Source organism: Monomorium pharaonis, chromosome 7, assembly GCF_013373865.1.
Source record: "Monomorium pharaonis isolate MP-MQ-018 chromosome 7, ASM1337386v2, whole genome shotgun sequence".
Lineage (NCBI taxonomy): Eukaryota > Metazoa > Arthropoda > Insecta > Hymenoptera > Formicidae > Monomorium > Monomorium pharaonis.
In genome coordinates, this window is record NC_050473.1 from 8,029,123 (window position 1) to 8,045,522 (window position 16,400).

The 16,400-nt window shown below is 37.1% G+C and overlaps 1 protein-coding gene across 1 annotated transcript; it reads left to right on the forward strand.

Moving 5' to 3' along the window:
- The first annotated feature begins 248 nt into the window (after positions 1-248).
- LOC105838837 (D-beta-hydroxybutyrate dehydrogenase, mitochondrial) lies at positions 249-8,907 on the forward strand. Its single transcript, XM_012684709.3, has 5 exons — positions 249-615; positions 2,967-3,207; positions 6,217-6,369; positions 7,020-7,227; positions 7,940-8,907. Exons 1-5 carry the CDS (start codon positions 409-411, stop codon positions 8,094-8,096), a joined length of 966 nt encoding a protein of 321 aa, XP_012540163.1. The 5' UTR covers positions 249-408; the 3' UTR covers positions 8,097-8,907.
- Positions 8,908-16,400: the final 7,493 nt, after the last annotated feature.

A 16,400-nucleotide genomic window follows, 5' to 3' on the forward strand; every position in this document is an offset into this window, starting at 1 on the left:
CCCTAGCTGATTTAAATTTCCATGATTTTTCCTAGTTTTCCAGATCTGTGGTAATCTTGTTTAAAATTATATGACATTTTGCTACCTTTAATTTAAAGTTAAATAAAAAAAAAATTAATTTAACCGAGGATATTCATTAATTCTCTGGTAACCAGATTGCCCACAATCATGCGTGGATTAATATATATATGTATTATATAAATTAAATAAGTTATATATATATTATAATTTATTTTTATAACTTTTGTATTTAATGAGAAAAAATGTAAGGTACAAAACAGCGAAACTCACTTATTCACTATTCGAGTTTTGTTTGACCATCGAGGCTAAATAAAAAATAAAATCGTTTCTCTACGCGACCTGCCTCTCTTGTTCTTCCGTAGAGTTTTGCCGCGCCAATCGGTCACAATGGATGTTGAAACTGGGGCCATTTTGGCCCTGCAGATATTGGCACTGTGCTCCATTGTCGCAGCCCTGCTGGCCTACCTGATGCGACAGTCCAGGAATGCCACTGACGAGTACGAGTCGCGCAACAGACATCACGTACTCGTTACTAGCTGTGATACATGCGTAGGCCTGCAGATCGCCCTTGCACTCTACGAAGCCGGCTACAAGGTAATAATAACGGCCCCGTGATGGAATATGCGTCTCTCTACCGCCATAAATTAGCGGCATAAACTTCACCGGTACACGCTCGCCCCCGTTACACGCTGCTAGCCGCCGCCGATATTCTCTCCGTGCGACTCCGGCAAATATTTAAAATTGAGAGAGAAAAAGAGAGAAAGAGAGAGAGAGAGAGCTCCGCATGAATGCTGCGCTGAAGGTTGCACCAAAGTAACGGCTCGCCGCTTTATTGCGTGGGAACCCGGCGGAAACTTTTTGCACGCCGACAGATTATCGGAAACGCGCACAAACGAACGTCCGGTGCCTGTGTCGGTGAATCGTTCGCGTTACCGCGCCGGCAGCCCGTCTCGTTTCTCCGTTTCTTGCGATTCGTGATTATCGCCCGGAATTGGGTCAAAGCTACCATTTGGAGGCCGCCTCCTAGTCTCAGCTCTGGCAACTGCATAAATCTCCAACTTATAATAGCGGAAAGCTATTGCATGTGTTATTCCGCGACGAGAACATTCGCATTTGTCGTTGTCTTCTTTTATCACGCGAGAGACACGAAGGGAGTAGCACGAGTGGCCGTCAGCCAGTTCTGGATACGCCGGGCTTAAAACGGATTAGATGGTCGGTCACGACCTCGCACGTCACGTCCACTCTTTCCGCGGTTTCGCGGAATCTAGACGGCTAAAGTTGAGCCGCGGGCGCGACGCGACGACAACCGTTGAAACGCAATATCCCGCGGCCTTACCTCAGAAATCCCCCATTATCCCTTCGGGCGTGCAACATATTTCAGATTGTCGGAGCCCGGGCTCCAAATTAGTTTCCTCGTGTCAAGGCAGCGGAACATCGGCGAGCCCTTAAATCAGTCCTGCCGACAGTTTCCCGACAGGTATTCACGTGTCCGCCGGTCGTTCCCGTTGAGTATATCGTGTCACCACTCAAGAGTCGCGGCCTCCCAAAGATTGTCGTTGAAAGATAGATACTTACTCGGCAAAGGTCAGACTTCACTCGCGGAGCGGCGCGCGGCGCGACCACCACGCCGATCTCGCGAATAATCGGAATCGCGGATAGCAATGTTGTATTTATTATTCCTTTCCAGAGAAAATTTAAGGATTATTAAATTTAAAAATAATTTTTACAAACGTGTTAATATTTAAAATGAACTACATGTATTAATGTTTATGACATTTCAGTTTTATTAAACGATACACTTATATAGTTATTTTAAACTATTTTTTACTTTGTTATAACTTTTAATCCAGGTAGAAAATCACCGGCATTTTCTTAAGCTGGGGCAATAATTTCATCCCTCTGCGTACACGTGATTCATGATAGAAAAAGTCGTCTAACTTTAACGTAATCGTTTTTCTAAAATTCAACGGTAGAATTATTTTATTTATCGCCTAATGCGCCGCGCCTTTCAGCATTTAGATCGGCATTCGATGTCGAAATCTTGTTCGGTTTCGTTAATTATCGATTCGCAGTCAATCAGCTTATGTCATTTGCATGCTTCGTCGGTACTTTAATTGAAGTAAAACGACGGAATTTTCACGTGACACAAAGGCAAAATTGATATGGAGGTCATTACGGATTCCAATTGCGGTCCGATTGTTCCACGTTCTGAAATTCGAGCTTTGGATTACCTATTACCTTTCGTATATCAAGAGCGGAGTCAAAGGACCGTCACCGATTTGCATGAATACCGTTAAACGATATTCAAATCCAGTGTGCGATTTAATTGACCTTAACAATTAATAATAATTCGAAGGGAAGTTAAACAGATGTAGAAAGGTATTTTAAGATGTAGGACTTCAAACACAGAATTATTCGAAAGCAAAAACTTTTCAGAAATACACAAAATAACTTTAATTTTGCTTGACGTCGATACTACCATTGTTAAATAAAAATCCAAATTTAGCAAATATAATAATAGCAAATATAATCTTAAAAACTGAAAATTTTACGCAGTAGCATTCAATTATTCAATATAAAAAAACATTTACAAAACGTTCACAAAAAGTATGATCAAATTTAGTCGAGTCAAGTGTTCAGCAAGAATTAAAATGTCAACTAAATCTTATAAAAATTTCTTCTGAGATTAAAGGCAGAGCACCCCGAGAGAAAAAGTTTGAGCTTGTCGTCCCTTACTTGAGGCCCGATTCATTAGTTACACTCGAGCCTATGTGTCATTTAACGTGACCTATCAACGTCAAAGCATATCGCGCGGTATCGAGCGGTGTCAATAACGGTGTGTAACGGAGTGGCACGTGGAATGTTGGGTTGTGGCGGCGGTGCACGGTGGTGGTGGTCTTTCAAAACATAATGTACTACAACGTGTCATGTCCCTGCTGCGACAGGTGTTCGCGGGTCTGCTGGACCCAACGGGTAGCTCGCCGTCGGTCAAAATCTTGAAGGCGGTCGAGCTGGAGCGGCAGAAAGAGGACGAGCCCGACGGTGCAGGCGACGGTGGTCCGCAACAACCGGAAGCCGCACGTGCCCGCGGTCAAATCGTGCCATTGGAGCTGGACCCGACGAGAGAGGACAGTTTGCGCGCTTGTTTGGACGCCGTCAGGGCGAAACTTCCGGCTGGCGAGGACGGCAAGACGTTTTATTTCATTTAGCCCGATTTTCTTTGGTTAACCATTAAATCGAGCCAGCCGACAGATGACCGTTATACCGATTGTAAACTAAATAGAAAGTTAGAAGTATAACTAATTCGAGAGGAGGCTTAACTGAAAAATAATTAAACGTCAGCGTGCAAGATTGAGGTATTGATGAGAATATTATTAAGAGAATATAATTAACTTTCTCAACTTCAGAAACTGTTATAAAAATACAATTTATATAATATATATAGAGAGAGTGAGAAAGAGAGAGAAAAGGAGACAACTTTTGCAAGGGTTTTCATACTTTCATGTTAACAGCATTATAACGTATGATTAGAGAAAGGAGAAGCGCTGTCGCCTAATATTCAAGTCTCCTAATTAATATGAAAGTACATTTATAAGTTACGCTTCATTTCTCGAATTAAATTATTATCGACACCGAAGAAAGTAAGACGTTGAGTATCATACTCGAGTTTCCAAATACGCGGAAGATTGAAAAGGAAATTTCCGAATGGATAAAAGTTCTCTTCTCAATAACACATCTTTAAAAAAAACTTTAATTATTTCTTCACGTCGAAAAGATATAACTTAACGTCATATCATATGCATATCATATAAATGATATCTTCACGTGTAATCTGTGTAGAAAGTGCGTGATGTAAATAATGCTCTTGATGGTTATACTTTCGCTGCCTCTCTTTGTGTATTTTAATTTAATTTATAATTACTTCCTTGTGACGTTACGGTACCAACGTATTAAAGCCATTCTGGCTTCGGTATTAAAGTCATTGTCGAATATTAATTTCCGCACTTTCATCTAAAACACTTCGTTACAAAATTTAATGGAGTTTGCTTGCGTGCAGATAAATGCACAATGCACTATTGAAGTAACTGATAACTAAGACATAACTTGTTTATTTTTATCGGTTTTTTTCTCGTAATTTATTGACTACGTGAGCAAAGTAGATATATGTGGTATAGGTTTATATTTAAACTATATCTCGATTTAATTTAATTTAATAAGGCACTAATATCTACGTTATTTCAATATTCCAAATATATCCATTGAAAAATATTTGACCTTTCGAAAAATGTTTTAGACACATTAATTAATTTAGTGAATAGTTTTATGCTTTATAAGAATGACGTTAAAATTTCAAGTCGATCTATCAAGTAAGTTGTGTTTGACAGCGCTTTGAAGTTATTGGCTTTTCAAGACAATGCACCGGCTTACATTTCAGCAGTTATAATACCCAAAATTCATGAATATGACCTCGAATTGTTGCTAAATCCGCCTTATTTACCAATCACTCGGTGAATGAAGCGGATGTGTTTGGTATTGTTTCGAAATGCCAAACATAATAACTTCGAAGTGCTGTTAAACATAAACTACTTTGACAGATCGACTTGAAAGTTTTACGTCAATCTTATATAGAAAGAAACTGAATTGAAAATCACATGAAAAATCACGCTATTAATGTGTCATTTAAAAAACTTTTCGAGCATTCACAAAGAAACAGTCGCTTTTTTAGTTCTGATTTATCGCGAGTTATAATGCAAAAAGTAACCGGTGGAAAATTCCATATAATTTCCATATAAATTAAATATTTATTTTATCGTATAATTGGGCTGAAAAAAAAAACATCGGATCTGTGCTTCTTTTAATTTGTAACATTTAAAAATTTCTCGTAATTATCGTTTCGCAAATACTTTTTGCGTCATTTAATTCACTGCGCTAATTATGATAACTAATAAGCGTATGCAAAAAGAATGAAATAATTTTTCATACAGATTGTAACAAGCGTCGGTTGCACGTTTCTCGAATAACATCAATATTTATTCAGCTATAGACAAGTTAAAAGTTTCTGCGTATTCCAGTTTCACTTTTATACGCGGCTTCGTTAAACTCTATTATTAGTTATCCCCCCGTGCGAGTGGAACGCCAGTGAACTTCCGATTAATTCACCTCGTTGGTAATTTAATGAAATTTAGTATCGAATGAATATTCTGGATATAGAATCAGTGCTCGTTTTCATAATAATTCAGCCAGCTTGTCAGGTTCGATAAAGCGCCCCGGGGCTTTATCGACGCCGACGATGGATACGACGTTGGTAGAGGGTGTATTACGTGTACACAGGTACTAGCTCGGGGGGGAAGGTACGCGAATTAAATACCACGATTTTTGCGAAGAATAGCTTGAAAGGCGGAAAAGTAAAATACTCGAATAAATCATTCGGAACTTTAGTGCAACTCTCAACTTCCTCTTTCCCGATGATTCCAACAAGATTTTTACGAGACGAGTATTTGCATTCGTATAGATTTGTCATGCAATATATCTTGCGCGCATAATGGAAGTTTGCGTAATGGGAAAACACGAGGAAATAACGTACCTCCATCGCGTAGAATAAATAAATGCAAACGTCGTATTCGCAGATTTTTGCTATTCGTTACACTCGCGAACTGTCAGGCAAATGTTTTCCGTCGCGAAAAATGAGACAGAAACGCCGAATATATTTGTTTAGTTTAGCGCGGACTAGCGGATGATGGTGCACTTTCATTTGTAAGTCATACTTCCGATTGGAAATGTAATTTCAGATGCCCGGTATCATCGGGAGAACCGTAATTGTAGTCATCTTGTGCGGTATTATTCGCGATTGCCTTCCTCCCGTTGTACAGTCTGTTTGATAAGTGTGTCTGATGAAATTTTTATCCGGAAACCATCGTTAGATAGAAAATGCCAACGAGAGAGCAAGAATAAAAAGTCTTTCCCTAAAATACTTCGTAAAGAAAGCCTTAGTTATCGTTGTGTGCATTTTTTTTTTTCAGTTTATTACAACAAATAGCTTTCGTTCGTGCCAGAGTCTTGTCAAACAAACTGTATATCATTCTCATCAGTGCGAGCGAAGTTCGACGAGATAAACTTTCATCTGCCCCTCGTTACCGCACCACTTGGGAAAATCGCTTTAAGTGTGCTAAAACGCTGAACTTTATTTAATTGCAGGTCTCTGGGCAGTCGTACACACGGGCGGCTTAGTTTTACCAGGTGTCATAGAAAAGCAAACCAGCTCTATGTGGGAGTCGATGTTGCGTCATAACTTGGTTGCCCCGCTAAGAACAGCCCGAGTATTCATTCCTCTTTTGCGCATCAAGAGAGGTAATACTTAAAATTTTTTCAAAAGTCTTGAATAAGGAAAAAATCATCTGCCGCTACAGAAAAGATCAACATTTCTTTCTATCTCATTTCAAACAGAATAACTGCTGCTTCTAGAGCGACAAAAAATTTTGTTATAATTTATAAATTATAAAATTTTCGTTACAAAATTTAATGAGTCAAGATTTTTCCCTAAGTCTAAGTTAATGAAAAATTGTTTTTTGGCTAATAAAAAATTTTTATTGCGATTTATACCAACAGAATATTAAAATCTTTTAATCGATATAACAATTAAAAATCTCACTAGAAAAAATAATTGAGTCAAGAGTTCTCTTTTACCCTGAGTTAATGAGAAATAATTGGAGAATAGATTTTTGATAAAAAAATTTGTAGCAAGAAAATATCGAAAATATTTTTTAATCAAGAAATAAAAGCTTCTTTACGGAAGAAATAGTCAAGTCAAGATTTCTTTGTCAGTCTGAGTTAATAAGAAATTTGTTCGCTTCTCGACAAAGTAGTAGTAGCGATTGCTCCTTTGAAAGCAATGCATAATGGCATGAAGTAGAGCACCTGACGTAGCGGTACGATTATTCACTGATAGCAAAACCACATTCATTCTTTAAGCGGCTTACCGAAGATGTTCTGTTCTTAAGGCCGCATCGTTCTTTTGGGTGACTCCGAGACAAGCTACGGCGGCAAAGCGGGCTCCGGCCTGGTGGCGTTCAGCGCGTCCCGAAGAGCCGTGGAGGGTGCCGCGGAGGCGTTAAAAAGCGAATTACATTCATCGGGCGTCGACGTCGTGCTTCTCAAGCCGCCGCCCGTGAATCCCCTCGTTCTTTATGCATCGCCCGTTCTCAAGACGTAAGACGCCACCGCCGACTATCAGTTTACGATGCCTCGTTCCCGCGGGCTAACAAAGATGTTAAGTCGGTTCCAGGCATCGCGCCCCAAAGTTTTGCAAGCTGCTTCCACAGTTTCACTCTCTTTTATATAATACTATCCTATTTCCCTCTATCTCTCTATCTTTCCCTGTCGCTTTCTCTCTTCATTTCTCTCTCATACAATTTTCCCTTTAACGATATTAATTTCAATCTTAGAAATGAAGCCATTGTTCCGCATTCAAAGACATTGCTCCTCGCTCACTTATTTTTAGAAGCTTAATGATCACGGGAGAATCGCAAAGGACATCATTTTCCACAATATAATAACTGAAAGAATCGACGGAAATGTCAAACGTAAAGATGAAAATCGGCTGTATTGATCATCAGCAGCGAGTCCTGATTCCTAATAATAATTTATGTGTCTTTACTATCTCCAGATTATATAAATGTCATATGAATATCATTTTCTGTTACTAATTCAGTTTCGATAATCGAGTAGAAATCTGAACCTTTATGGAATTAGAATTTATTTAAATGAGGTCATGTATTAGAGATACAAAAGGAGAAAATGCGTCAATATTTTATAGAATTAATTTTCAAAATTCATCCATATTTCATCACTCCCTTATACGTCAATGCACTGTCGCTTACGATCGACTTAATTGCTATGAACAGTGCTCAATTATTTGCAGGGTCGACGTGGAGTCTGGCGTAGCAGCCTCGGAAGGGACGTGGACCGCACCGCTATCGATTCATTCCGTGCAGAACGCTCTGATTCCTGCGATTACGACGTCGTGTCCTCTAAGCGTTTACGATATGTCCGTCAAGCCGAGGCTCTTCTGTCGATAATCTCACGTCCACGTCGCGTAAACGGACCGAAAGATCGCGAGACGTAATAATATATCGCGGGACTCCTCCTCGAGTCGATGCGATACGCCTAGTATACGGGGAACAATGGGGAACGTGGAATAATGGTACACGTGCGCGTGTATTCGAGGTGTCATTTGCGCTGACGTGTCATCCCGCGTGCCCTAAAGCATCATATGCGGGATTTGCTTTCTCGCGGTTTCACAGCAGGCGACATTTTCCCCCGCGTGTGAATGATGTCATTTTTTCATGCGCCTGCATGTCCCGAGCGGTATCAATTATGAATCCTCACTTTTGTTCCCCGCCCATATTTTTGTATCGCGTACGTGCTGTCAGGTCCCGGCACCGATTCGAGGAGACATTTAACGAAACAGCCAGTAATTTTCATCGCCACTAGAATAAATTCGTGACAACACTTAACTCCTGACAAGTGCGTTTTCCATCCCTTTCTCTTTCAAAAATAAAATCATTCTAATAATATTTTACGTTGTAGAATAAAAATAAAATTGTTTCCAAAGTGTTTTAATGTTTCAACTTTTGTAGTCTAATACATTTTAAATTTGTACATTGAGTCCGGATGGATTTATCTTCGATTGCGATGTTTAAATATTTGGTTGTGTTGCGACTTCGCGAAATGTATACTTCAAGAGGTTGAAACGGAAAATGTGTTTTACTTAAAAGGTTCCGATAGATGTGTATGCGAAGTTTTCTACATTTTGCGTATGTGTAAATATCAGATTTATAATATATAAAATATCTGAATAACTTTCATGGATTTCTTGAAAACATAAAATAAAACAAAAGAATTTTAATGACTTAACTAGTAAATTTATATAATTAAAAAAAACAGATATTACAATTTTTTCTTGTGCTTATTTCTGAAGTCTTTTCAAATAAAGTTTACACAAAGAGAGTTTAAGATTGTTTTTAAATAAACTTTCAACAATACAAAATATATATTTATTATATTTTTTCTTATCTTTCTCCTTTACAGTTGAAATAACAAAAATAATGTTTGTAGTACTTCTTTGTATCTTGAAATTCACAATAGTTATTCAGTCATCTTGTTCCCACTGGTAGACAATTTTATATAATTATATAGAAATCTCTTTATAAAAATTATTTGTATTTATAAAACTTGATTGAAATGTTGAAGCTTTTGCCCGTAAATCTATTTTGAAGATGATAGATTTTCCTTAAAAGCATAACATATATGAACATAAATTTGCATTAAGTTAAAATGGAAAGTAATTTATAATATATTCTTTTACTTGTAACATCAATAAGTTTTGTATATATTGTTTGTCAAACTATGTAAAAATAATATAGAAAGAAAAAAATGGTTCTTGTGGTATCTCATTTTCCAATTTATTATTTCATTAATAGCGGAAATATTTAAAATATAATATTTTTCCTACTTTTAGTATATACATTAATATAAGAAAAAACAAGTGTTTTTAATATAAAATCTGCACTTTTATAATTTAAAAAAATTTATGGCCGGAAAATATGAGAGTTATTGCTTATCTCGAAATTGCGTTCACTTCGTTAAATGGCAATTGTCTGTAACTTCTGAATAAAGTGCTAACAAAATTCGAGCAGAGTGGTTCGTGCAGTTTTACGCAGAAAATACTTGAAAGTACATTTGAATATTCAAGTACTTTCTCTAAACAATTAAATATTTTCGATTACGCAAGAGTACACCTCACGTGAGAAACGTCCGACATTAATTAAGCATTTTAGCACGGAAAATATCAATCCGTTGAATTGAAATATTTTCTCTCTCATTAAACATTGTACGATCCACGTAATATTTGGTAGGTTCAATTTTGTCATCCAATCTATACTTTGTCCCACAGTTGTAATTATTCCGTTCGCGATACACATCTGGTAGTATAATATAAGCTGCAAATTATCTTTCGCATCAGCGACTATAGTTCTCATCACGAGCTTCGCGAATAATTCATCGTGAATAATTCCTATGTTGCTCAGCGTGCAATGCAAGTAATAAAATCTCGAAGTAAAATTAACACAAGGCGCGTAATGCATATGCATCGGATGTAAGTAATATGGCTTGTTATTCCCGCTGTCGTGACTATCGCGCTGGAAATTAAAACTGATCTGACTGCCGCCTCTGAGTTTTGCACTCAGGTCAGGCGGAATGATGCCACGGGAAAATTGCGCAGCGCAAGAACGAGCCGGGTAATCGAAAAATACGCGCGCGCGCTTTCTCCTGGTGCTCCTAGTGAGAGAGCGAGCAAAAATCTCCGGTTCGCTGCGGCCGCGATTGCGTTACCTTTACGGCAATGCGGATGAAAAATGTTGATTGACTATTTCGGCAATTGGCACGTGAGCAATAATTTCACAAGATGTCGAAGCCGCATGTTTCAAAAAATAAAAAAAGTGTACAACCATTGCTTAAAACGTCTATTTAAAAAAGTATATAAGTATTTCAAGTATATAACTGTATACTATATGCGTATAATATATCCGTACAATTATACGAAAAAAATATCAATACCTTTTTCATGTTTAATTTAAAGTTGAACGCGCTTCAGAATAAACATATTAAAAAATAACGTAAGTCCAATATAATTTCTTTGTAATTTTAAAATATTTTTTCAACTTTTAATTAATATTAATTCAAACATATTTTATTACTACTATTATTATTACATTAATTAAATAAAAATATATTTTAATTAATTTGTGTTATATATAATACCTTATAAATGAATATGTCTAGATATTATGACTTTTATTACAACAGTCTTTATTTCAAAATATATCCTTTATCATGATTATTTCTCAAATTCGCGAGAGAGCAAATGATTAGCCACTTCAATCAGAAATTATCAACAAGCTCGTGATAATCACGTTCGAAATTCATCGCCTTGACAAAAGATATTGTTGTCAGTTATTACATTAGAAGAGCTATTTGACATACAATCTCATTGTTTACAATCATTCCATCAATACCGTGTACATCAAATGAGTGCACAAACAAAGAGAGAAAGAGGAGGAGAATAAACTCTCATTTAATTATAGTGCTGGTGTCCTTTACAAACATTATTTAACCGCAGAAGGTTCCATAATTTCAATCCTTTGTTCAGCTATTAAAAATTATGTAATTTTTATTAGAGACGGATTCTTTCAAATGTAAACCTGAATTTCACGTTTCATGAAAAACGAAGATTCTGTGAGAAACGTACCTTTAAAACTTCAAATCTAAATCTTCTGTTTATCTTTCAGGATTCAACTAGAAAAAACTAATGGATCAAACGGGAACAGAACGTAAAAGTTGGTACATATTACATCGTACATTTATTATTTCCGAGCCATTGCTTTCCCGGCTGTAAAATCGCGACGCCAATTCATGTCTGGCAGTGACGAAGACCGGGGTCGTACCATGGCCGTTGTTTCAAAGAATTATTATCATTTCTACGACCCGACTGGTCACACGCCTCTTACTGTGCGGTATCGCGGGAGACCAACCGCAGGGGTACGACAAACGGAATTAATGGTTCAAAGAGACCGTTTTTGCGTGTCCGGGGGTGGCCGCCACTGTAAAACGATCCCGTTCCTTTGGTCCCGGTGGTAGTCCATTGGCGGTTTTCGTTAAGGAAGAAACATGGCCTTTGTAAAGGTAAACTAAAGTCGATAGCGCAGCATTCGATATCGTAAGTTGATACGCCACGGGCCGTATAGGCACAGTTCGCCGGAGAATATTACTGGGGGCGCTTTGCTGGAACGGAAATTCGCGTTGTAACAGGTCGGACGGAGGCATGCGCACGTCGTTTATAATTACGTATTCTTGCGAACAAAATTGTGGAAGGTGTTGCATCTTTTGTGAGCGCGTTACGCCGCTGACGTCGGAATAATTGCGCATCCCGGAAAGTATTAGCGTGGAAAGCGCTACAATGCGAGCGAGTTGTGCCGGGCAAGCTGAATAATTTTTAGTTCACCCATACACATCCGTAATGCACAACCGTTACACAACAATTATATAACAATTGAAACAACGAAAACACCATATTTTACCGTTTCGAACGTTGTGTATTAAAATCTTGATTGCATTGTAAATTCAAACACTTAAATGATAATTGCATTAAAATTTTGCAAGTAGTAATTGTAACATTGCGTTAATTAAAATTGTGGGAGTTATAACGTTAATCGAGCAATTAATAGTTCTGAATAATATTTTGAATAAGTAAATTTTTGAAAAATTCTGCTTTTTTAAAAAGTATTTTGAAATCAAACCACAAAATACTTTGCCAATAAAAAAAAAAGAAAATCAGATATTCTTAATTAAAATTTTCACCTTGTCTTTGCGCGGCGTATATTTTTTTTGATAAAAGTATATCGTCCAATAGGAGCTTAAGAAGGTATCGTTGTACATAAGTTGCTTTAGTGAGAAAAGGCTACATAAAATACTATCCATCTTTATAAAACGCCACAATAAAGCCCTTGCGGCAAAGACTTATTGATTATTTTGCTATGCACACAAAATGTTCTTTCTTTTTATTTTACGAATTTGAGTATTGAAAAGAATAAAGAGAAAAAGATAGTATTATGGTTTTTATTTACATTTATACAATAACTTTGTTAATAATCAATATTTTAAATTAAAAATTTAACATTTCTATAATTTGTATAACTCAAAACTTGTACAGCTGAATAAAGTGTTAAATAACACGAAATACTTAAATGTACATATATTTGTGTAATAATATTCCCAAGTTTAACAAAAACCGAAGTATGTATAATTCAACGATAAAGATACCTTAAATCAGGTCAAAAATGTTCAGAAATTAAAAATACTATTATAACAAATGTTGGTTGTTGTCTATTGGCCTATTAGCATCACTATATAACTGCAGATTACTAAAAAAATAATTCTATAAATAATTATAAAAATTTTAGATACTAACGGAGATATTAACATCTATAATATCTGCAAGGGCTTACTTTCTCTGGTATTAAACACTATCTCTGGTATTAAACGTATCAGATGCGATCAATTAAAAATTAATCTACTGCAATTTAAAGCAATATTATAAATGCAAGAAAAAGTTGGGAGTGAAAATATTCCACTCCAAAAGATTTTAATAAAACTACCATACCTACTTCACAAGTGAAGCTAGAAATTTCTTGAAAGGCGCATTTATCGCGAAAGAGTCCGAAGCCGTCTCTCTCTCTCTTTTTCTCTTCTCTTTCTTTGATATCCAATTTGCGGGAAGTGGACGGATATTAACCTTTCATGATCTGCCCGGGCAAAGAACTACAACGTATAACGTGAAGAATAACACGAAGGGCTCGGCACTTTTACCTGGCCGCGGGCGAGAGACGCGGCCTCCCGACCTCAAGCTCAAGACGATCGATCCAATTTCAAGTTTCACCGATCCTATCGACCCGTAGCCCTCCATAAAACGAATCGACGAAGCCGCGCCGAACAAAGTATCACGCAGTCGTGACCGTAAAGTAACGAGCGCGGAGTGTTTCGGAGGTCTTTATGCGAGCGGTAAAAGCGTCTCCGGTCTGGCGCACATATTCGGAACGGAAGAATGATGGCAGGGCTTTTTTTTCGGTAATTTTCTACTACACGCCGCACCACACGCCGTGTCGAAAAATGAATTTTGCTTCCTCTGCGCGGTTTTTAGTCCCTCTTTCACTCCATTGCTCCCTCTCCCTTCCCCCCCTCTCTCTCTCTTTCTTTCTCCCTCGATTAGATTTAAGAGATTAACTTTTCCAATTATTCGCGGCCACCAATTTACCTTTAACAGCGAACAGTACTTCACGGGCGGCGTTGTCGACCGCTTACACGACGCTCGAATGTTCCTCCCTCGCTTTGCAGGAATTGATTGTCTGCGTCGTCTTCGTCGCTGTCGTTGTTAAGAGCTTCCTCGGGATGTACGAGGAAAATGCGGCGGGTGAGTGTCTCTCGCTTAATTCATAGAATCGGTCACTCGAGCAGGCAATTACGCGCATTGGTGAAAGGTTTATCGATCCCTGCAAAGTATCTCATCTTGATACTCTCGCGCGTTGAAAACTGCGGCTTGAAATGAGGCTTAAATTCGGACAAAAATTTCGACGGGACGTTTACGATCAATTATTCGAAGAATCCGAAAATATAATATACTCTCATATAAAATCAATTGTAGAGATAGACAACAGCGAGAAACAGATTGCGGATATAAATCGCGATCTGTTCACAATGGCGGTCACGCCTACTCGTATCATCATTTTTTCGGAGCAGTGGCAGGCCATCACGAGGAGATAGCCAAGAAAGATAAGCACGGACATCATCATCACGATTACAAGGCGCATCCCAAGTACAAATATTCGATAGAAGAAACACCGTGACGGGGAGTTTATGCTCTCTAAATTGTAATCAGTGTATTTTCACTAATTTGCAGTGGTATACTTATAACTGTGATAATTAGCGAGTATTCACGGACTTTTAGTAATTTTTACTTCAGAATTAGCGTATAATCACTGAAAGATCAGTGTATTTATTTCACTGATTGACAAGTTATAAGTATACCACTGAAATCAGTGTATTTTTACTGATTTCAGTGATTTTTCACTGATGTAATTTAGAGAGTGTAGAAAAGTATAATTCTGAATATTCTCCATCTAAAGCACTTATAACTCTTACGTTACATCAATATTATTATCGGTTACACCAATAGGTGCGTAAGGACAACACAATTTCTTCTTAAACAAAATAATTTTATTGCTGCCACCAATAATTGCAAATAATGATCACTAAAATTGATATTATTAATTTCATTGATATAAAAAACGATTCCTGAATATTCTTTACCGATTGTTACTAAAAACGTCAGTTTCAAAACCATCACTCTTTCTTTTTAATACCACGTACGTGTAACAGTTCTCTTATTGACGAAGCATCGATATAGCGTCCCTAGATGTATCGCGCATTACTGATCCGGAGCCAGCGGTGCAGCGAAATGCAATTCGAGCCCGCGCTCTTAATTAGAATCTCGGAGTAACTGGATAGCCGGCCCTGCTCTCAATTAGAATCTAGGAAGGGCCAACAGTCATTTCTTATCCCCCGGATGCGTTGCGGCTTGTAAATACGCGTCCGTCATTTCTCTGGCGTATTTCTCTCGCAAAAATTTCTCTCGAATGTCCCCTTCGTGTTCGTTCATGTACGGTATGCGCCTGTTAAATTTAACTGTGACTGATACGAAAGAGAGAGGTTACATAGGAGTTTATTACACATTCGTTGGAAACGCCAGCAAAGCCGGCGAATGAAATGCACGGACCTTACGGGAAAGCTGTTCCGATACGGCGTACTCGAGAAATGCGTAACTGCCTGCGTAAACGTGAATTTAATTGGAACGTATGAAAAAAGATACGCGAGTTTCTATCTTCATTCAGTCTATTATACAAATACCGTTTTTATCTCCATTCCGTATAAGTAAACGCTACATTACTCTGATAAATATTAAACAGAATGTTATAAATCAAAAATTATTTTAATTTTTTAATTCAGTAATTAAAAAAAAATTTTTCTCTGTAATTTTGCATACTTTAAATATTGTATTTAGAAGACTTTTCTGCAATATTCTCTTATAAATCTCCATAAAGAAAAGAGAGAAGAATATGATCTCATTAGGTATCATTGATTGCAATCAAATATGCGAATATTAATTATGATGTGAACCGCAGGTAAGCATGTAGAGGGCGAATATCATGTCAATAAGCCTGGTGGCAATGTCAGGAGCGTAAAATATTACGCTGATCCTCACGACGAGTTTTATGCCAAAATCTATAACTCGCGGCAGAAATAATCGTTCAGATAGCTCGTACGATAAATACCGATAATTAAGATATTTTAATAAACAATTATCAATAAAATAATTAATGAAAAAGTTAAGAGTGACTAACGAGAATAACGTTGTAAGCGAGCCAGCATTCTGTACAAACTCGATCGTAGGCAATATGTTAAATGCTTATTTTTACATTTTGTGAATTACATGTATTGTTGAAAAATAATACTCTTATAAGTTGTTGAATATTTTATTCTTTTATTATTATTATTATTTTATTATTATTATGTAGATGGAATAGATATATTACACGTATTGTTTGTATATCAATAAAAAAATTATTTCATAATTTATGATCCGTACTTTAATTATTACATGCAAATACGTGTACCTGCTTTTAACTTTAATTCGCATGCCTCATAATTTTTAATAGCAAGCGCTACATGAATTACCAAAGAAAAAATTTTCAACGAGAAAAGAAACTTCA